General features: G+C 40.0%; 1 protein-coding gene across 1 annotated transcript in view; it reads left to right on the top strand.

Moving 5' to 3' along the window:
* Positions 1-23,476, top strand: part of AGPAT5 (1-acylglycerol-3-phosphate O-acyltransferase 5) — a 52,544-nt gene that overhangs the window by 5,846 nt on the left and 23,222 nt on the right. The window contains exons 2-4 of the mRNA XM_026034275.1: positions 9,396-9,465; positions 11,658-11,773; positions 16,973-17,062. Coding sequence (XP_025890060.1) covers positions 9,396-9,465; positions 11,658-11,773; positions 16,973-17,062 — 276 coding nt within the window. The remainder of the gene's footprint in view (positions 1-9,395; positions 9,466-11,657; positions 11,774-16,972; positions 17,063-23,476) is intronic.

Below are 23,476 nucleotides of genomic sequence, written 5' to 3'. Positions count from 1 at the left end.
CTGTGGAAAGTTGCCTAGCATATGTATTTTTTTAATTGACCCATTACAGCTGAATCTGAATTTTCTATTACCCTTATGCAATGCAGTCTGCAATTCAATACTTACATATGTAGCTATTTTAAAAATGTAACAATATATATCTGAGGCAATCCTAAAAAGTCAAGTATGTGTCAGATAGAAAAAGTTAAAGATTTAAAGAGTTGATTTGAAAGCATTTTWAAAATCTCATTTCAAGTATTTAGTTATGAAATTTAACAAGCTTGCAATATGATTATAAAAGTTTTTGTTTTAATTTGAGTATCTCGAGAATTATAGAATATTCAGTTCTGAATAGTTTACTACATTTGGAAAGACAAGAATTTATCACATTATTTTAAGATAAGCATTTACATATATTTCTAAGCTGTGTATATATAGTAGGAGGTGGTTATGCTTTCCTATCTTTGCACCTAGGTGTTTTGGTAGATGCTGGTCCTTGAAATCTACTGTGCCCTGACTTGACTTTTTCTTCCTATTACATAATACACTTATAACCTTTACATAAAAATGCTCATTAAGAAAGAAGTTTATTTTCCTCTTGGTGCTGTATTTTCAGACTCTGCTCTTGCTAAAAGAAAAATCTCATCATAGTTAAACATTTTATTCTAATTATTTCAAGTGATCTACTTAAGATTTACAAAGTAACATTCTTTTTCTCAGTGTCTTAGCCGTGTTAGATMAAGTAGGCCCAAATGTCAAGGATTTTGACATTCCAATTACAAAGAAGCATGACTTTTCAAGAGAAAAGATTATTCTTCTTTAATCATTGTTCTGTCGACTTGAATTTACACTGTAAAGATGTCTGGGATAAGAAAAGGGAAAATACTTTCTTCTTTTCTTCATTTCACTTTTGTCACATGGGATCTGTTTTTTTTCCCTGCTGTAGTGCACTGTTCAGTGCAGACATAAGAAATGAAGCAGCTCGTGCTAGTGTGATTTTAAATTTGAAACTAGCTCCCCATGCTTAGGTGGAATCTCTACATTGGAGCAYGTATCCAAATGCTAAGAGACGAGTAACTATTTTGGAAGGCATTTAACTGTGTGGTGGTGTTTGCAGTTGACGTTTCCTCTTGAGCTTGTGAAAACCTCATGAGAACACGAAGACCTTGCCTGGTCCGGATCCCAAGGCTGCTTAGGAGCCCCGTGGCCCCCGTGTTCCTGTTACGTGAGTGAACAGAGCGCAGGCTGGTGGAGCACGGCGTGCAAACGCATCGAGGGCTCCCAGGAGTCGCTCCCCGAGGTTGAGTCGAGCTTAGTGGGTCTGGAGCCGGCTTTGCTGCAGCTGGCTCAGCTGGCTGCCAGGRTGTTCTCTTCTGTGTAGCCGTGTCCTTGCTTCTGAGAGTCCACGGAGTTCTGAGTAGTTGTTGAAAATGCTGCATAGGGGCACTTTGGGAAAGGGGGATTATTCCATAATCGCAAGTGGAGAATGCAGAGGAGGCTTCTTAATCTTTCTCTTTCCAATGCACAGTGACGCACTGATAACTTTGCACCAGTTCCCTTTGTACTTGATAGAAACACGTGCAGGGGTATTACAGATAAAATATTCAGTGAGCTCCTCTTTGGAGTCCTTGACATTTAGAAGCAAAATTCCGATCACAAAGAAGTCTGGCCTGAGRAACACAGCAAAACCCATCACTAGAGGAGGTTTCCTGCTAGAGGAGTTCCTCTGCTAGAGGAGGTTACGTGCCTGACGTGAGGCATGTAAAGGGTAAGACTTTCAGAACGTGTTTTAGTGGGCTGAAGTACCCGAGTACGTTCCACTAAGGGAAAGAAACAAAGCAAATAAAAATTGCGTAGAGTGTAGGTCATTTTCCTTTCTCTTTGAAAGAAAAAATACATCTATATCTATGGGCGCCTTCAGAAGCGCCAAAGATTGATAAAAGGGAGACTGTTTTGCTCTCCTGTTTCAGAACTTACAGCTGTAAGGCTGGAAGGCATGTTCAGGTTTTATATCTGAATGCAAAATCCTCAGAAGAAAACCTCTAGCTGAAATCTCTGCTTACAAACAGAACTCCTTTCACGTGTGCTGTATGTATTTGAAATACATAAAAGAAGTGCAGCTAATGGCAATTTATGGTAAAAGTAATTTAGCTATTGTATACCTTTACTATATGAACATGGGTTGCAGTTGTGCATTGCAGTGGGGTCTGTGTCACAGAACTGCCTTGTGATCAAAAGCCAATTGTTTACAGAAAGATCCAATAAAGGATTTAGACACTGAAAATAGGATTCATGCAGAATTTAGCTGGCAGAGTCTGAAGCCACCGTTAATACTTCTGCTTTCTCTCTGTCACCAACCTTGAAATCCTTAAATTCTGCCTTTTTTGTTAAAGGCTCCCAGTGGCTTTAAACACACTGATTTCTCCAGTTTCCTTGCCTCCTTAGCTAGATGTTAAACTATATGTAACCCTGATCAGGATCTATCAGTGAAGCTCSTCAACCCTTGAAGTACCATCAAGAAGTATTGAACGTGTGCCAGAAGGACTGGGGCCTCCCTACGTTCACGTAGCTGCTGCCTGCTGCGGACAAAGGATAAAGATGGTTTCAGCCTATATTTTTAGAAACACGAATCCCCTGTGCACAGAATTACCCTCTAACCTCTGGGAGGGGAGCAGTACGGCAGGACGGGGTTTGGGATTTGCATGCACATGTGGAGCCTTCCCAGGCCTGGCTGCCGGTGACCGTGCTCCGAGGAGGAGGCCACCGGATCCCCCTGTGCAGGGTCCCCCCCTGTCCCTGTGCAGGGTCCCCCTGCTCTGAGCTCCTCCCGCATGGGTGGGTGGGAGGCCGTGTAGTCAGGATTAYGCTCCCTGCCCAGCCCCTGCAGGGCTTCCCTTGAATCTAGTCTGGGGGGCATTGGATCATTTTAAACCAGTAAGTTTAAACTAATTGAAATCACCTCAATGTGCGGTACCTGTGACTACGATAAGTTACCCTCTCTGTATCAGCCTTTGTGCAAGTCAGACATCCCACATATTGTGGCCATTCCCGCCATCTCCTGTGCTCCATGTGCCCCTCTCCAAACTCTGTTCACCACCTGAATTCTCTCGTGAATGAGATACTGCAGAAACACACGCTCAGTGGGTAGTGTTAGGCCTATGTGGTGGGGTTTTTTTGTTTGTTTTGTTTTGTTTTTTTAATAGTGTTCTGCTCTAAATCTCTGTTTAAAGCCTTGGGAGGCCTGTAGAAAAAGGTGGGCAGTGCTGCACTAGGATTATTAATTAGGATTAAGTCCCTAACATCTCAGKCCTCTGTGCAGTCTGTAAAAGATCCAGATGGGAACTGAAAACAAAAATAGTCCAGTTAAATGATACTCATCCAGCAACAAGTGTCTGCTCCTTTTTACAGCTTTTTTTGTGGTTTGTGGGGTTTTTGTTTTCTCTGTTTTTAGATTAACTCTTATGGAGAGCATTCAGAAGCACAAAGTCCATGGACTTGTTTAGCCTGCTGCAATCATTACGTGTTCTAAATGAATATCTCGGCTAACTTCTCTCTCTGTTTAACTTAACCTTAAACAACACTTAGGCTTTTGAATTATATATAGGAACCTCTTTAGAGTTCCCTAGAGCTCGGTCTCTTGGCAGTGATTTTCCCCCTGAAACCCCAGTAAAATACAAAGCTGTAGAATATCTGAGTGATCTACCTGCTCCAGTAAAATGCACTGGGTTATATTTTGATGGTATGGAATCTGAGCAGCAATTCTTATATTTGTGCTATTATGTATTGAGCAGTCAGTCTTTTTGCTGACTGAATGATTTGAGATAACACTGCTAATAACACTGCTGGTAAACCATTATGTAAAAACTGTAGGTAGCTTACAGGTACTTTTAGGAAAAATCTTATTTTAAATTGGCAAGGAAAAGTTTACTTTTGAGAGAAAAAAACAGCTAAACTAAAACACTGAAATTTCTTCTTTCATTTCATTTAACCTTTCATTCTGATGCATCAGCTTGAGTTTAGGTATTGCTTACCAAGAATTTTAAGAACAGTAAGTTGATGGAAAACTAACACTCCTGTTCAGTGATTCGCAGGACATTTGTATTCTTATACACTGCACAAATGAAAACTCTGTCTGTTCAACTGGAATACACATGCTTCCCTATCTTAACCCTAAAGAAAAATAAGCACCACAAAGTGCTTATGGCAGGGCACCAGAAAAGCTAGGAGAGATTTGTCAGCTCTGGAGTGTAAAGCTCCCGGTTGTGTCCATTCATGAGCCAACTGCTTGTCCAACGGGGAAGGCTGGTCCTGTGGTGGGAGGTACCTTCTTTATAAGCTTGAAGGACTGGTGGTGCCATCAGGCAGGTTTTCAGAAGAAGGCAGAATCTGAACTATTCCCCGTAGAAAGAAGCATTTCACCTTAAATGCGTTCGTAACAGATCCTGTGCCAGAGCCGCAGTGCTGCAGAGCCCGGCCTGCCCAGGGCTGTRCTCTGATATCAGAAGTCAGGTCTGGAAGTTGCTTTCAAGGTTCCTTGATGTAAACTCCACCTTTYGACCACAAAGTTATTTCCAGACTTCTTACTGAAAAGATGAGCAATGGATCTTTGGATAGCACTCACTTGAATAAGTTCGCGCCTTGCAGATAACAAAGAAACTCTTGTCCTCAAGAACATGCAATGCAAATTATATGTTAGTTGTGGGGAGATGGCAAAAACAGACAATTTGGTGTTTTGAGGATAGCGCAGCTCAAAATACAAACTTTGTAAGGTTGTTTACAAGTGAAGCATTGGTGCCTTGAATTTCTCCTGCTATCGCTGTACCTCTGCTTTTATTTTTCCTCCTTCTYCTTGTTGGTGCCTCTGTGCTTGAAGCTGGCATTTCTCCTCACCATAGTGCTCCACTTCTTGTTTTTCTGTACAAAACTGCACAGAACTCTGCTGCTGARGTAATAGCAAAGAGGGGGGTGTTGTTCTGCAGTTCACAGCAGGTTCCTTTGAAAAGGGAAAGGAGAAGGGTTGAGAAATCTGAAGAACCAAGACAGCGTGCGCTAGGGTGGCATGGGATGGGCATGAGGTAGGACATAAGATAAGATGGCCCAGGTTATTACCACGCATCAGCAGCTGTGCTGCCGAAGGAGAGGAACCTGCAGTGCTTGCAAGTCTGCTGCAGAACCAGTCACCAACCTGACATTTTAATGTGATCTCATGGCCAGGAACCTGATGTGGTTGCTGGTTGACCTGCTTGCAAGGCTTAATTATTCTGTCCTAGCCCTGTTTACTAAGCTGCTGTAGCTAGGATATAAATCAAAGATTTACTTCACTTTCTTTAGTAGGCACGATTTTTCTAAAGAAGATATTGGTGGCGGGGGGGAGTCCAACCTGTTTTTGTCGCATCTCATGCAGACGGTGAGTTACTGTGTGTGGCTGCCAGGTTCTTGCGTGTGGTGCATAGCTTTGCAGCCCGTCATGTTAGCCCGACTTTTGAAAAAGTTGAACTTGCTGCTGCGGAAGAAGTAGAGGCTGTTGCTGAGGCTGGTGTCACCAGATCCCCTGGAGCCCCTTTGGGTGCCCAGCTCAGCCTGAGGCGTCAGCAAACTCCTCCTCGAGGATACCTGTTACCGCTGCCTGTGAATCGGAGCTGCCTCCATCCTCGGCTCTCCGGGGAGCGTCCTGTGCCCACCGCGCTCGTGAGCAGCCTGGTGCAAGGAAGACACGAACCCCCCTTCCCACGCGTTCCCTGGCCCTGCTGCATCCGTGAGCATCCTCATTCCTCTGGGGAATCGAGTTGGACCACGGCGCTAGGTAAAGAGGTGGCAAAGGCCTCTATGAACAGCAGCTGTTATCGTGGAATGGGCTGTGAAACAACCAAAGCAGGGCTAAAAGCACAGGTCTGTGTTCTGGGCACAAGTTACGTTTGCAATGTGTTTTCCCCCAATTTTCTGCTTAAGGCTTCTGTTCTGACTTGYTCTTTTGCTCTTCCTTTTAACTTGTTTTCTTGACTTCATGGTGAGTAGATATTTCATTGGTTTATTTTAATGAAACAGCACCTATTCCAATGCCTAGGTTCCCATTGCTTTATTGTGACAGGAAGTGCAGTAATTAATGCATTAATCTCCTTAGTCTTTCAAACTAGCACTTTGGAACGATGTGTGTAAGCTGTGGTGCCTGTAGAGCTATGGATAAAATGCTTCATATTACATGGAGAGTGACAGGGAGTTCAGTGGCAACAAGCAGCAGCAGCAGCGASTCTGAAGTTTTCCAAACACCTTGAAAAACAGTGTTGTGTGCCTTCCTTCTGCAGCTGTTAACGTTAGATGCTCTAGTTCACCTAAAAGCTTGCACTTGGCAGAAACTGAAAGCCTGTCCTGAGGGGACCCATTCTCCGCTTACCCACAGGCTGAGGAGTTCTTCAAACTTTATGAATTTACATTCATCCTTATCCCAAGAATTCCTAAYGTGCTGTAGCTGAACACCACCTCCRATGAGTGGGGATTCTCACATTCGTTTGAGTCTCAGCTGTTGCTCGTGTCAGTATGCTGGAAGAGCAATCCTTACAAATTGCTTTTTAAATCAGTATTCTGGAGCTGCGCTAATGAAAAGGGRTGACACTTCTGCAGGGCTCGAGTCTTTCCGCCCTTAGCCCTGTGCTGTGGAAGATCTGTGAACACTTCGAGAAAGGCAAAGCCAAAGCCGAAGCCAAGCCCCTGTCTCCTGTGGCTCTGCAGTGCCCCAATAGCAAAATCTGAAGAAACCTCTAAAGAATAAAGATGGGAAGGTGCCACTTTTGGTGTAATGCTAGCAGTAAAATACAGCTTCAAGCTCTCAGTTCCTAGCTGTGAATGCCTAATAYTTGAATAGTTCATCTAAGGCAAAAGAGCAGCTGTGTAAGTCTTCTGTAGAAATGACTGAAATAGGCAGTGCTGAAACAAATGGGGCTGTAGTTAAAGCTGTTACATCCTCTTAGACTGAGCCATCTTGTCCTCAAAATGACACTAAAGGATTATTGTCCTTCTGACTGTTGAATGAACAAAGCAAACTTTCCTATTTTTTCGTCCTTTGCTTTGGAATAAATTATCCTTTTTGTCTTTAGTAAGACTAATTAAGAATATATCTTCCTTTTGCTTTTTACTGGAGTGTGGCTACATGTTTCATCATAAACAGAAAATTAAAAAAAAATGAAACRGTGCCATACCTGTATGGGCGTTTTKGGCAAGCTCTTGTGCACAGAATTCTATTTCTGATAACACCGRGAATCTAATTTGCTGAGATTAAAAAATGAACTAGATCCAATCTTGTTGAAATAAAAGGCAGCAGAGATTTACTGTTCTATTTGGCATATAATCATATATGGCTTTTTTAGGGGAATCATCCTTTACATTCATTTTTAATAATGCAGTAGTCACAAAGGAATGCTTTGAATCATAGATATGGCTTTGCCAAGGTTTTTTACTTTATAGTGGAGGAGTAGGAGTTAGAAATAAAAATTGTAAACCACATATTTCAAGCTTTGTTTCCTTGCTGTGTGGACTCTAACAAGGTCACGTGCAGGTTTGTTTTCTTCTTGTTCTTATTTTCTAATCTTTTATGATAACATTTAATACCTTCTGTACAGTTCTAGGGAAAAAGCCCAGTGCAACCGATGACTTTCTCTAAAATGATCTTGGCCAGAAGCTGGATGGTAGTCACGCAGAAAACAGGATTGCAGAGATAGAGAGTAACAGTGCTAGGGAAATACACTTTAGCTAGAGAAATRACTAGAGAATAGCTAGAGAAAAATCCAGTTTTAACTCCATAAGTGACTATGGGAAGATTATTTTTTACTCCTGAAGGATTTCTGTAACTGAACCGCAAAGTCACATCCTCTGGCTGCTGCTTTGCACTTAGTAGCCTGTGATTGCTGGAGTGTCAGCAGGAAGGTTTTAAGTCCTGATTGAACTTCAGTGAGAAAAGTACTCTTATACCCTTTCAAAATCACATTAGAATTTCTTGATAACTGTTTAGAATATACTTATCAGCTGTCTTGTTACACATATTTTTAGCTAAAATTTATTGTGTATTCTCTTTTTGGAAGAAGAAAAGAAAAAAGTAATGTTCTCTTCAGTGTATATTGGATGATCTCCCATTTTTCGTATTTAGTGAATAATTCATTTTGTCAATATTCAGCTTCTTGTCTTGAATAGAAAATTTGACATGTAGCYGTTTTGTAGGATATTTGTACAGTATAACAATACAAAAAATTATCCATTCAATGTAGCGGATAAACTAACGGGTTGGCAGATTTTTCAGAGGGATGCTCATAGGGACATTCAGTAAGGATCAATATGAGACTAGTCACAGTAAACAATTTAAATCAAGATCTATAAATAATAAATATTTTACTGATTAAAATCTCCAAATAAATCAGACTGGGAGCGTGATTATAGTAAGTTGGTAAAACTTCCAAATAGATTTGTGGGTTTCTGTTTTGTGATGTTCTGGTGATCTTTCATTTCAAAGAAGGTGTGTTTAACTCAGCTAACTTCTGGAAACAAGGGATACAGCCTGTTGGTATTAGGGGAATAGCAGGGAATGCGGCCTAGACAGTTTAGGAAAACTAAGCCAAAATAGCCCAAGAACAGTTTTTATAGTGAAGATGCTTTATGGATTGTTCAGTTCACGATTGAAGTGGCTTAATTCACTTTCTCATTGTACGTTTGAAATAATACCTAATTGAATTAATCCACTTTAAAAGCTGATYTGGATTACTGCTTCTGAATCTTGCTTTGTAATCGTGCTCTCAAAAGGTTGTTCCTCTAGCAGATAATTACTGCGGTAAAAGAAAAAATTGCAAGTTACACAGGGTGCTGCAGTGTAAKGGAGAAAGGCAGCACAAAAGCTGCTCTTAGAAGTTGAAGACCAATGTAAAGAACCTTCCTAAACATGTGCATTTCTAGTTTTAAAGTTAAAATTATGATAAATAGTGGAGATTCTGCTCTTGATCTAATGTAGYTTTAGATTTATGTAGTTTTAGATTTAACTAAGCTAATAGTGTCTGTCTGAAACATCTTGTGCACACCAGATACAGAGTTAAATGATTATTTTTTAGATATTTTTAAATGATACATTTTTTTAGGATTATTTTTCATGGYCCCTTTTAGTTACATTAAGTGGGTATCTTGTGGGTATAGGTCTGCTTCCATGGATCAAGTTACAGGGTGGAGATAGAACAGATTGACTTTCTTATGTCCTAATTAATTTTTACTGCTTTGTTGATAATGAGATTGTATGCATGAGGAGTACTGATATAGAGGACATTTGAGTTAATGGTACTAACTTGTTGGCAGCTTTCCTGATAAATACCTACCTTACTGAATCTCATTACTGAATAATGCAATGAATGTAAATAATAAAGTAATATTACATTTCTTTTTTTTAGGTAATAATCTATGGGGATTTGCCAAAAAATAAAGAAAATATATTATATTTATCAAACCATCAGTGTACAGGTTTGTATTGTTTTTTGCTTATATGCTCTCTTAGATTAAAAACAGTTTTTCCTATGGATATTTCAGCTCATTGTACAGTTATGAGCTTAGAAGGGAAATAGCTACAATGCTTTAGGTTCATCTCTAGTATTTATTTAATAGAAGTTTGGCTTTGGCTCTTCTTGCTACACTTGTAATGAAAGATGCATGAAATGCCAAAGCACTTAATCTCATCTCCTTCTCTGTATGAGTCAAAGCTAAGAATGCTTAAAAATCTTGTTACTGTTAATAGAAATGTGATGGCTGCAGTTATAGTAGTAAGAGGCAGTCAAGATCATTATAACATTTTATAATCACTTTTTTTAAATGTGTTTTTAAGACTTGTGTTTGGTCAGTGAGTACCTGGAGACCCGAGAATGATGCATATATCCCAGTTCATTTGTAAAGATGRATTGACTACCTGTTTCTGTAGCGTGTCTTACCCTCGACTTTCAGGACTGCAGGCAAACTTGGCTCCTTCTGTACCAAATGCAACCTCCAGAGGCTGTCTGGATTTAGCCATAACTCATTCTTCTTTCCCATCTCATTATTTAGTTAAAGTCTAGAAAAACAGTTGAAATTACTTCCCTTTCTTAAATGTCTGCTGTTTCTTAGATTTCTGTGATTTTTACTGAACGTCTCCACAGTGAGAATCAGACCTGGGCCTGGCTTGAAATTAATTAGCAATATCTGCTGAKTTTTTCAAAGGAGGAAGAGGGATTAACTATTTTATGTAATAATCTCAGATCTAGAGTCTTAATGTAATGTTTTTCTGTGTGCTTTGTCAACTGAGTTAAGTTTAAAAAAAATTAAAAAAAAAAAGATGGCGAAGGATGGCTGCAGTAGTGACTAGGTAAATGGAGAATATWCCAAAGGACCTACCAATGGAGATAGCATCTCCATTGGAGACTCATTGTGTTAAATACTTACCCGTGCAGTGCATTTTTTTGCAAGGAGGACTCATGATGCCACATCTAGATCCAAACGAGCAGGCAAGAAGCTCAAGGCGTGAATATGAACTCTGTGCACTTGCTAGAACCAGAAACTGCACAGAGGAGGGAAAGAATTTTTCCTTTCTTTCTCTAGCCATACCCATGGCAAAGTTCCTGTGTACACTCCTAACATTATTTGCCATTAATTTTTATGGTGACTCTTAAACCAGGTAGTGTCTCCAAAGTATCCTAATTAGGCCAAGGATTCAGGAAGTGTCCGGGGAGACTGGGCCCCAAGGCCTGTCTGGTGGGTGTAATTTCCATTTGTAGGATTTCAGAGGCGCCTCTCGCTCTTCATTAACTCCATGGGGAACACTGCAATATATCTTAAGGATGTTTTACCAGATGCCTGAAATTAATTATGGGTTAGACTACGGACAGGTCTGTCCAAAGTAAAGCAGATTAGTGGCAGTCTCTGTGGACTTGGTTATATACCAAATGAAGCTTGTACTACATCAAGCAAAGTGGAAACCAGGCTCTGTGGTATTTTACCTGTTAAAATAAGGTTATCCTCATGAGCTGTTGTTCCACATTTTGGGTTATTTGAGGAAGCACTGATAGGAAAATAGATCCTGAAACACCATTTTAGCAAAATTTATAACTTCCATGATGCACAGCCGAGTGTTAGGAACAACTATTTCAAACATGTATGATGGAAAATTTCAGCAGTAGGAGAAAGTAAGAATGAAACAGTATCCAAAGCTGCTTTATAATACTTTCCAGAATTTTCTCTATCTAATAAATTTGAGTTATGTACACAGCAAATGGTAACATGCCCTCTAAAGAACACTATTATTGAAATCAAAATAATTTATCTAAAAATTTGTCTTATAATAGAACTTTGCAGTGCTGAAAACTTCTCCTAGGAAAGCTAGTACTGCAGCATTTAAAATTGGACTAAATGAGAGCTATTCATTAAAAAAAAAAAAAAAAAAAAAAAAAGTATTAATCACCTTGATTCAGAAAGTTCCTTCCCTTCATTTTTCCATTTGTTCTTACACATTCTTGATCTGCTTGCCAGTTTACTCGATCTCTTTTCAGTCTTGCTCTCATGAGCTTCACATCAGGCATTTTCATTCAGAAGCCTTTACTGATACTTGCATGTACAAAAGGTATGGTTTATGCTATCTGTGGCAGTTGAAAGCTGATTTAACTGAACATTTTGGACTTTTGTCTCTGCAGTTGATTGGATTATTGCAGACATGTTGGCAATGAGGCAGAATGCAATTGGCCACGTTCGATATGTTTTAAAAGACGGGTTAAAATGGCTCCCATTGTACGGGTGGTATTTTTCACAGGTAAGTCTATTTGTTTTTTCCTGTCTATTTGTGTGTCACACTTTTACCTCATTGCTTATAGTTATAAGACACCTTTTCAAGGTACAGTTCTGAGCCCACTCTTTTTTGAGCATGAAAACAGCTTGCTTCAGTCAGTGTAATTAGATGTTTCCTTTAGTTATTAAAGAATCGGTTTACTTTTCTAAAGTAATATTTTATATGAACAGAATATCTATTACTAGATCTGTGCAGAAGTGCAGAATCTATGTTAGAAAAAGTTTCTGAATATTCTAATACTTTGTTCAAATGTCCCCTTAGCAAAAAGTATAACCAAAGCTTTCCTCCTGCCCCCCACCTCCTACTCACTGGTCATTCTACTCACTGCTCTGGTATACTTCATTTTTTAGTCATTACTTTTCAGCACAAAATGAAAAGAGGAAAATTGGACCCTAGGATAGTGCAGAGGAGAAACAGCAGAAACTCAGTCTTCATGAAAGTGCTGATGGTTTTGCTTTGGACTTCAGTTAAACCAGAACACTGTAAACCTACATTATGTTCCTCTTGTTCCTTTTAGTCTGAGAGCACAACCTGAGGAAAGAGAAAAGGCTTGGACATGAGACCACTGGTGGGAATAGTGAAGGAGACAAGAGAGCCCTATTCTTGCAGAAGGCCACAACTATCTTGTTTCATTTTGAAACTGTACTTTAAAATGGGATTCTAAGACAATGACATGAGTTAGATTATGTTTAGAGAGCAAACATATGTCAAAGATTTGTCACATATCTTTGAACTGTCTAATTTGGGATGCTAAAGAATAGGATATTCATTAAACAGGGGCCTTTCCCAGCAATCAGGTCTTGCCTTAGCTTKGAAACAGATGCCTAAATTCTAGAACTTCTAGAGAGGATCCAGCGTAGAGTGRCAAAGATGATKAAGGGACTGGAGCACCTATTGTATGAGGAAAGACTAAGTRAGCTGAGCCTGTTTAGCCTGGAGAATACTGAGAGGGGATCTGATCAACATCTACAAATACCTGAGGGGAGAATTTAGGGAGGATGAGGCCAAACTCAGTGGTTACCAGTGACGGGATAAGGGGTAATGGGTACAATTTAAAACACAGGAAATTCCATCTCCATATGAGGAAAAACATATGGAAGAATTGTGAGGGTGACAGAGCCCTGGAACAGACTGCCCAGGGAGGATGTGGAGTCACCTTCTCTGGAGGTCTTCAAAACCCACGTGGATGCCGCCCTGYGCCCCTGCTGGGTGTCCCTGCTGGGTGTCCAAGGGGGTTGGACTTGATGATCTGTAGAGGTCCCTTCCAACCTCACCCATTCTGTGAAATTGGACTGAGGCACAGAGACTTGGGTGGTCTCACCTAAACTGTCAATTTTTAGGGAGTGAACTGTCCCACTGTTTTACTTAAAGCCATCTGTGATGGCTGTGGTTCCTGCTTTCTGTACAATATGAAAATTGTTAAGAGTATTCTCCAAGATACTGGAAGATCCAAGTTCAATGTTACTTTYAGCCTGAGGATGACAATGTTTTCCAGGAGATCGCCCTAGCCAGCAGACTGTAAAACTAGCCTGGAGTAAGGTTGCTTGCCATCAAGCAAGCTTCTGAAACTGCCGTGTTATCTCCTGGATTTAAAAAGGGATATACCACAGGGAAAATGGGAAAAACACTGGTGTTTTCTTTGTTTCTTAATGAGGATTTGCTCTCCCTGTCCCCTAAGTTAGTACAGAGTGCAAAGTGCCTCAGTGAGGGTGCCCGTTGGGTGGCAGTGGACTGGTCTGTTGACTGACACCTGCCCACTGATGATTCTGGCTCTCTGCATTTGTGTTCCACARCAGAACGTGAGCAGGCTGATGCATGGAAATAACCTTACTGTAGTCATTAAATTGGTGGTACTATAAGTCATCTTTAATTAAAATACAGGCAAGATATCTATTCTATCCACTATCGCTAGGTGTCCACATTTTTTTTTCCAAGATTTTGGAAAATTATTATTGCTATCTGGAATATCCGTTGTTCAGTTTCCTGCCTACGAAACTGACTGTTAAAAGAAGGTTCCTGTGGAAATTAATGTGAACGTAGTCTTATGTTTTTAAACAAATCACATGTATTAAATTAAAATCTGTTCAGCTTTGGCTTCCTCAAAACCTAATAGTACTATAGGAAGTAGTGAGGAATAGATATGAAATAAATATGAAAAMAATTAAATGACTATATAAATATATACATATATATGTGTGTGTGAATAACTCAGTGACACAAATGAAAGGCAGCTTACTGACAATGGTGATGCATATGTGTTTGAATTACTGAGACGGGATGCAGCAGGACTATAGCGCAAGCTAATAGGTATTTTTATTGTTTTTATCACACCAAACAGTGCAAAAACATAAAACACTTCCTGCCCTTCCTGTTGATGTTCTGTCAGTGATGTCACTTACACTCCACTAAAAGTTTCCAGTGCCGCGTAATTACGGCATGCTCACGGAATTCATATTCCCTACCTCTGGTAAACATCCTGTTTGGAAATAAACGTGGTCTGGATGTCCAGGAGAGCGAAATTCAGGCACAAAGGAAGTATATTGGTAAACATCATCCATTGTTGACTAAGAGAGAGGCTTTTAAAGTACAGCGGAAAAAAATTAAAATCTTAAAAACAGTACTTCCAGAAACCTGTTTTGAAAAGCATTCATACATTTGATCTCTTACTGAAAAGGAAATGCAATACAAATTGGGGAATTTGAGCTATATACAGTTGCATAACTAACAAATTCTTCATTGGAAGCATCTCTCTAATGGTAAAAAGGAAAAGAGCCACGTAAATTAACCTGTTGTGTTCCAGGTTTGATTTATCAACCAGAAATATTTTTCTTCATAAAACTGTCTGTATTATTTTTGGGTGGATCTAATTTTTTTTTTTTTTTTTTGTCGTATCTTTCTCCCCCAAAATGCCACTAGCTCCTACACCACACGGTGAGGTTGGGATATAATTTTGGAAAATACTTTTGACATCCCCAACTTTGCCTGTCATTTTAATGTAGGAAGTATACCTTTGTCTTTAAAATTATTCAGCTTGTATTCCCTTTTGGTTGTCAATGAATTTTAGCCAGCTATTCAGCTCGTGTGGCATTTTTCCCCTTGGCGTTTCTGTGCACTTCAGGAGCCGACAGTATGTATTTAGTTTTTATGCAGTGATTGGTGATCTTACAGTATGCAGCTCATCTGTTCTTGTATAAAGTATCTGTTTTCCTACTGAGAAATACAGGCCTATTTTTAAGCCTGAAGAAGTCTGAGATGGGCGAAGCAAAACTACCTGTGGCTTTGTGCTATCCCAAGCAAACTGTATGACAGTAACTGGGATTCCCCCGTGTTCACCATTTGAAAAAAGGATAAGTTAGTTCAGCCCATTCCCGGTTTACTGCAGTTGTTTGGTAATTTGATTAATAAAGGATGACCTAATTGAAAGTTTGGCCTAGTAGAGTGCACACAAAACACAGGTTTACAAATTACATCCAAGCCGTGTATAGAGGATTCACTACTTTCCATACCAAGCTAAGTTTGCCCTTCTTGTGGGCAGCTGCAATGAGTGTCACACTGCAGACTAAAACTTCTCTTCAGTGGTGTCAGGTCTTAAAAGCAGCGTTAAATGTGAAGTGTATAGTTAACACGTGGCTGTTTGCTGCACAGTTGTTGGAATTTTTTTCTGCTTGTGACATTATTTCCCTGTAACTGGTAAAATCTCCTGAGATGTTGCTGATATGATGATGCCACTTGCAAAGGCCAGGCTGGATGGGCTGGGGTTTTTCCTCTCTGCTGACTTTTTGTCCTCACCATCCCTGTCAGCCCAGCTGGTCGCAGCAACTGACTGCTTCACCTTAGAAGGGAATCACAGGCAATAATGTTAAGAGAGAATATTTAATGGGAAGTTAATAATAATTTGACAGTCGTAATTTGACATTAGTGAAGCACCTGCACAACCAGCTTTCTGGATAGTAAAAACAGAAAGTGAAAGAATAATGCACAGCTCTTTTCTCGTGCATTATAACCCTGAGACTTTGTTCCTGCCCACATACGGTGCGAGTGAGCTGCGCTCTCCCCTCGTACACACACCGCAACACCTGGATTTCTCTAACAGGCTGTAGYCTTCCCTAAGACTGAGGGTCAGCCCTTACTAGTTTCAGTCAAGCTTATAAAACTACAAGTGGRCAGAAATTATCTATTAAAACCCAGAGCTAACAGGTAGGCTAGAAGGGTATAAAAGAGGTATTATTGGAAATAAGTTTGAAAATACCTGAAAATTAAGTCCTTTAAAAATCAAATGCTTTCAAATGAAAGCTATCTAGTGTATTTTTTTTTCTGTTGTTTTGTTTTACTGTTGTCATAACTCATTGTGTCAGTAATTCATCTTGTTCATCAGCATGTTGGTTTATTGTCCCATTGCAAATACACTGTARATGAAATAAAGTGATGGGAAAAAGGTAAATGATGAGACAGGTTTTATTTCTTTCTAATYTTCTTCCTCTGTGGGTACTTTGCCATAGTGCTTTAACTGAAGTTTTTGTGATTAAGTTGTGTGGAATCTTTCTAGAAAATGGGCCAATTTTTATTGTGTTTATTTAGAATTTTTCAGCAGAAGTAGCTTATGAAATCTTTAACCTTCTAAAGAGTTTGTGTTTCTGTGTCTTGGTATTTAACACTTCCATATTAAGCATTTGATTCTTTTTTTTTAAAAAAAAAGCCGTATGAAATTGTTTGCATGACCCGTGCTRGTTACTTCTGGGCTACTCCTAAGGTTTGTATGCGTATGTGCAGTTTTTGCCTTAATCCCTGCGGTAAATACTTGTGTCTGGGTAACTTCACTGACGTGAATTCTCTTGATCTGCAAGTGGTACCGGGGAGAAGCAAAACTGTTCGTCTGTTTTCAGGAATGGATCCCTGGGGTTAGTTACAGTGCTGTCTTACAGTAAATTATTTAACATCTTTAATCAAGACATTTAGATGTCTTCTGATATTTTCTGTAGATATCATCTTCATATAAACAGACCTTGTCAACTTATACACGTTTTAAGTGTTTTGATCCCAGGGTAAAATGTTTTGTGGGAAATTTGCAGCATGAGTCATAAATGTCTTGTCACTGCGGTCGTGTTTGTTCTTTTATCAAATATTCTGGGTTTAAAATATTTATTTGTTGATCTGTTTTGTTAGCATGGAGGAGTCTATGTAAAAAGAAGTGCCAAATTCAATGAAAAAGAAATGAGAGCGAAATTGCAGGCCCACGTGAAAGCTGAGATTCCGGTAAGATTATACATTTCTTCTTTCCCCCATTCATTTCTTGATCTTTTTAACAGCAGAAGCTTATTCAGATAAACGAACTGTGCCTGATATCTGCAATCTATAAGATAGCAATCATCATGGATTTAGTTTATATATATAAAATATATATATATATATCAGTTTTTTTTTTTAATTAGAATATCTTAAAACTGTTAGGATTTTGACTAGTCTTTTTATGAATGATCTGAGCTTCTTTATCTGTAGATAGGGAAGGAGAATCTGGATTAAATCTTAGAACATGAGTTATGGTAACATCCTTGAGCAACCACTTTCAGTGTTCCTTGTGTTTGAAGATACAACATTTTGACTACTGTAATAATACTGGTCAGAGAAGTCTTTCGGAAGTCCAGTTCATCAGTCATACCAATGATCAGTCATTTTAATGAAAGTGACAGCTTAGGATGGAATAATGTTGTCTGCTACTCTTGAAGGGGGAAAAAAAACCCCTCTTGATAATTTTCATTTTGAAGAATGGCTGTTGGTGTCAAGTGACGTTTCCCATGACTCCCTGCATGGTTTGTGGCTCAGTGGTTAAAGTCACTGTGCCTCGCCTCCATTACAGTACATGAAAATGCTGTCTGCCTTTTGGGCTTGACATGAAGACTAGAGCAATAACTTGTGATATAAAACAACTCAGCTTTATTTAATTTGAAACGATGTGATTAGGACTCACCGTTCCATATGCCAGCAGTGGTGTACCTTTTAATCACTCAGCCTTGGGTTAATGGAATATCTAGGCTGCTATGACCTTCAAAATACTACTCCTGTTTGTGTGCATTCAGAAAATAGTCTTTTTTGGGTGACTGAGGTATATGCATACTTGGGTGCAGAGCTCTGACACTAACTGGAAAACCTTAAATCAGTACATCATTTCTCTTAAGACAGTAGTCAAATTCAGTCATTGATTGAAATTTAGTATGGACAGTTTTTACCTTCTTATTTATTTCGTAAGATGAATAGTAASAGTGTCTGTTCTTTATTTTTAAAGTATCAGCTCTGATGGCTAAAAATGCATTATAACAAATTTTTGCTATAAATTTTTGGCTGACAGAAAAGGTCATTTTACTGCAGAGTTCCACTTGCCCTGTGGGCAGCTCTTTCTCTGATGCAGTAGTGAATAATGTTCATTACTGTTAGCACAGGAGAAATCAGGTCAGTTAAATTTTGGCAGCGACTATTTCTGTGGTCTGTAAGGATGCCTTAATTCTGTATTATTGAGTGCATCATTGCATGKTTTTTTGTGCCAAATTCTGTCTTCATTTATGTGCACAAAATGTATCCTTAACTAGATTATACCTCTGTTGCATTGTGCTCTGTATTTAACAAATAGTTTGAAGTTAAGTTGTCTTAAAAATATTCCAGCTAGAGGAAAGTACTGGGTCAAGACACAATGTTATTTGACCACTTTTATATATTTTTAGCATTACAGTAATATCATACTTACTAATCTCTGCATCTTCATGAAGCTCTCTCAGAAGGCCTGTCACATCTTTGATCTGTGTGTGCCACTTAATATTTGTTTTTCCTATCAGCATGCCACAGCACATTATCTTGGGCTGTGTTAGTTTGGGAATTTCTCCATGTTTGGCAAGTGATTTAGATAACTTCTGTTACAGGAGTTTGACAGTTGCTCAGTTTATGGGAAGCTTAGGAGTATCCAGACGTGTCTAACTAGTAATACCCATAGTGAGGAGGCGGCCATTTCGATGATGATAATCTTCCTTTGTGTTACCAAGGAGAACCATTTTATCGCCCATGTGGCAGATTGGYATCACATAGTTATTTTCTCTTTGCACATGCCAAAGATGTGCCCAAATGCACCAGGTGCCCCTGCTTGAGCAGGGGGCTGGACAAGCTGGTCTCTAGATGTCCCTTCCAACCTCAACCAGGCTGTGATTTTACTTTCTGTGAAGCAGGCAGCATAATTCGGTAGGCAAAGGTGCAGACTGAGGCGTGTGCTTGAAGCCGTCTCCTGCTTTTCTAAGCTAACACTTGCTAAATGAAGCTGTGCTTGAAGCCGTCTCCTGCTTTTCTAAGCTAACACTTGCTAAATGAAGCTCTCGGAAGGTTTTTGTCTTCAGCGCATTAAAATGCAGGTCACTAAAATCTGAGTCTTGGTCTCAGTCTTTCTTCACTAATGCTGTGAGTGGAGTTGAATTTATTGCTGCATTTAAATTAAGCGCCTTAAGATTCTTTTGATGCGCTCATGTCTGGCCAYGTGCTCTGCTGAGGTAACTGTTAGAAGTGGATGGACGGGGCAGCCCCGTGCCCGTAGGTGGCAGGCAGCTGAAGTCACCAGGCCGGCCTGAGGAAACAGCGACTGGAGGCTGCGAGCGGGGCGGCCAGGCCGGCCCTGCGCAGCTGCCCTCGTCGGGACGGCRTTGCCGCTTTCTTCATGTGCCTTGGGCCACGCCAGGAAAGGGAACCAAGGGCAAGCGGTGTAAAAATGAAGTTCTCTGTTTCCCATCTTTCAGCCAAAACATACAGGGAGAGATGCTTAAGTTCATAAAACTGCAAGATGTCAAAGCCCATTTACYAAGGCAAATGTTTGTATTTGCTGAGGTACGAGACACAGGCCATTGAGTTGTCAGTTGAGAGAAGGCTAAACTTTCCATAATCCACTTTATCTGAGAACAGTTTAAATTGAGATGCTGCAAATGCTCTTTAACCCGCAGTTTCTGCGGAGAGCAGGATGTGATAACTTGTGTCCTTGCTGCATTATTCATGAAGCAGCTTTGCGGTGCTGCACCTAATGTGACACTCAGGAGTAATCACAATGCGTTTAAGCGGGAGACGTTTCCATGCRTGAGGCACATACACCTTAAATTAACAGAAACGAGACTAAACTGCTGTAGGCTTCCTTTGCAAATAACTAATTTACTACTGTGGAATTCCTCTTAACATTTATGTRCTGGCTGGCGGGGTTCAGAATGGGCCTTTTCTCAGTGTGAGGAGCAGCTGTGCCTGGTTGCCAGTCTGGTGTAGGGTGCTGGGGCAGCGAAGGGCCTTCCTGCCCCCTTTAGTGCCAGGGAAGAGCTCGTCCTTCCAGCTGCCAAGGAGGGAATGATGCCCATAGCAAGGTGGATGGGAATCTATGCTTAGGGTCGTTGTTTTATTTACAGTTTCTCTCCACCTACAGCTTAAGCAAAAGAATCTGAATGATTAAAGCTCAATCTGCCAGGAGCCCTCCCTGTCCCCATTAAGAAACTGAAGGCTTCTCAGGAGGCAGAACCAGAGCCTCCTGCTCGAGTTGGTCTAACAAGCTCTTTGCCCCCCCTAATCACCATTTAACGCTACACTCATTACTGAGCTCGTTACTGAGCCCTTCTAATTGCCAGTGCTTATTTTAAGCCATGAGATTTTAGTTATCTGATTGGGAACACGTTTTAATCTCWTGCCTTATTTGAAGAGCAGAAACAGTCACACAATTTGAAGGACGCTTTTGTGTTGTTTTAATGTAGGCCACAACAAGATTGTGTTTCTCAAAGTAATAGTATAACAAGAGGCACTGATATACGCAATCTCCTGGTTTTATAAAGAAAATTAAGTCTTCTCAACTGCAAACCTGACTAACAAACTAAGTCTTGGTTATACCAAGCAAAGTGAATCAGACGTGAGGARCATGAAGAGGACAGATACATTAATACAACCACATAAAGACTTAATCTAATTAGTTTATCATGGAGTCACTCATTTCTAAGCCCAGTTCTCACAGCATCACAGAATGGTTGAGGTTGGAAGAGACCTGCAGAGATCARCTCCAGCTCCCCCCTGCTCCAGCAGGGCACATATCCTAATGTGCCATATTACATATCCATATATCCACATATCCATAGAGCACATGGCACAGGGTGGTATCCAGGCGGGATGATCTCCAGAGAAGGAGACCCCACAACCTCTCTGGGCAGCCTGTTCCAGGGCTCTGTAACCCAAACAGAAAATAAGTTCTTCTCCCTTAGGTTTTTCTCTTTATTGCCTCTTCTTGATGCATGTTTGTGGTACCACCTGGGCTGGCTCTGGAGTCCAGGGACACCCTGTTTTGCTTCGGGCCCTTTTCGCCTACCCAAAACTTAGAACTCCCTGATGTGCCCCAAGGGTTTCCTATGCTGCTCTCCTTCTGCTCTGTAAGCACTGCCTCTCTCTGTGCTATTGCTGTTTCTSAGAACACTGGGGAAATGTGTGGAGTTATTTGTGGGTGAAAACAGGTGTAATCCATTTGCTTCATCTGTATATTAAGTGGATATGTGCAGTGATTTTTACACTGGGGAATCTGCATCTAACCCCTGYCGCTCTCAGTCTTTCTAGCTTTAGCCAAAATCAGTTACTGTCAGAGTCCTAATCCACTCCTTTAAGTTTTGGAATTGGTCAGAAGCAGCGTGTCATCATTACACAAAAATTTTCCATTTATCTGCAACACTGGAATCATCATGAAAGTGTCAATTACAGCTGAACAGAGGCCTATTCTATTTTGACTAAAATTGGTGCATCAGTGATATCACCGATTGGTGATATCTTGCTTTGAGCGTGAACCCTGTTTTTGCATTTGCTCTGAGAGTGCACCAAGTTCAGCATGGCTGATTACATGGCCCTAAGTGAAATATTATGCAAGTAAAAGTTGCCTTAACTACAGCTACTCTTTCTAGGCGATTAATATGTTCCTATAGTCCAGCAATTCATCATCTGAGTTCAGGGAAGCTTATCTAGTAATTAAAATCTTAAAGATTTATAGCTCTGATAATCTTTTGGGAATGGTGCTTAAGGATTTAGCTTCTGCTGCCCATGCCAGGAGATGAGAACAGCCAGGCCTGCAGGTAGGTTCAGTAGCTAAATTGCACTGGCAGGATATTCTTGTCGTGGGCAGGACTGCCCATATGTATAAGCAGGACATCTTTGCCTGAGGAAAATTCAGGAATGTAAACTGAGGAATATAAATAGCCATAATAAACAGCATAGGAGATTTATATGCACTGCATATATAAGCAGCGTAAACAGATTTATATGTACTGCATGTAGAACAAAGACTGGTCTTGCCAGTATGCTTTTGATTAAGAAACATTCAAATTGGTCAACAAACTTGTTCAGCTTTCGGGAGTCTGTGGATTACAAGAATAATTAAAATATAATTTGTACCCTTGCCTTGTATTACTAATGCAGGACAGGAGTAAGTAGCTCTTGCGCTCTTGGTTGTAATCAGCTTTTGATGACTCATTATCTTCTTTGGAGGGGAAGAGATGGAAATGTTGTGGAATGTTTCTGGCTCCTGATCCCTGTACCAGGAATGATTTTCCTACCCTCTGTGCTCAATTATCACACTCAACAGCTACAACCCTGGAATTCCCTCCGGGACTGAGGATTCCTGCTTTAGTGACCGGGAAAAGAAGCTTCATCTCGGACTACCATTTTGCAGATCTGATTCAAACTATGTGGTTTGAATATCCGCACATTTAAGAATAAAAAAGGTGTCTGGGATTGAATATTGTGCCTTTTCTGGTTAATTCTGAATATTTYAATTTAGTCACTTAAATATCTCCACTGTGAACTTCAGAGACAAAATGACTGGGTGAATGTGTGGATGGGCAACTGAGTCTGTCATGCTTATGCTGCAGTCTTGCCAGAACAAAGGAAAATGAATAGAAAGCACTTTGCCTCTGAAATGCAAATTCCTTTTTACTCACTTTTTTTWAATTTTCAAATATTTCTGGTAAAATGCAAATATTTGCATTTCTGCAAAGATAAAGAAATAGTSTAAGCACAGCATTTAACTGTGGATGTCAATTCACATTCAACTCCATGCTGGTTTGTGGCAGTAGCTTTTTCTGTTGCAGGTGAGCCCCAGAATGAAATTTTCACTGCCTAAATAGTGCTTTGTATAAAGATTTTGTGTAGAAGATTATGCAAGATTGAGGAAAAAATGAGGAAGGAAAATTCATAAAATTGATTTCTTCTTTGTACATTATGTACATGTACATAACATGTACATTATCTACATACTTAGRCAAACAGTACTTGCTTGATGATGTAAGAATCCATAAATAGAATTGTTACCAGTTAGATAAGCAAACTAATTTACAGGCAAAATCTAACCCTGCATAAACAGATGCTTAAAGGAATGTGACTTTGAAGTTCAAATTTTGAGTTGTCGCATGCTGTGTACCTTCATAAACCACCTAATCAACTTTCTGTGGGGGGACAGATGGCAGAAAATTATTGTACTTCCTAAGCACTATGTTCCCTGTGGCTAAGAATTTTTTTTTTGAAGTATTCTGATATTCTTTGGACCCTTGCAGCCATAGGCAGTGTGAAATAAATACTGTGGACCTTTTAAGTAACGTTCACTCTCTAAAAGGAATCAACTACTTTTAATTCTAAGAACTT

The sequence above is a fragment of the Nothoprocta perdicaria genome, unplaced genomic scaffold (genome assembly GCF_003342845.1).
Source record: "Nothoprocta perdicaria isolate Ctin4 unplaced genomic scaffold, notPer1 scaffold_141, whole genome shotgun sequence".
Taxonomy (NCBI): domain Eukaryota; kingdom Metazoa; phylum Chordata; class Aves; order Tinamiformes; family Tinamidae; genus Nothoprocta; species Nothoprocta perdicaria.
The sequence above is the reverse complement of the archived record's forward strand: the minus strand, read 5'-3'. Positions and strand labels throughout refer to the sequence as shown.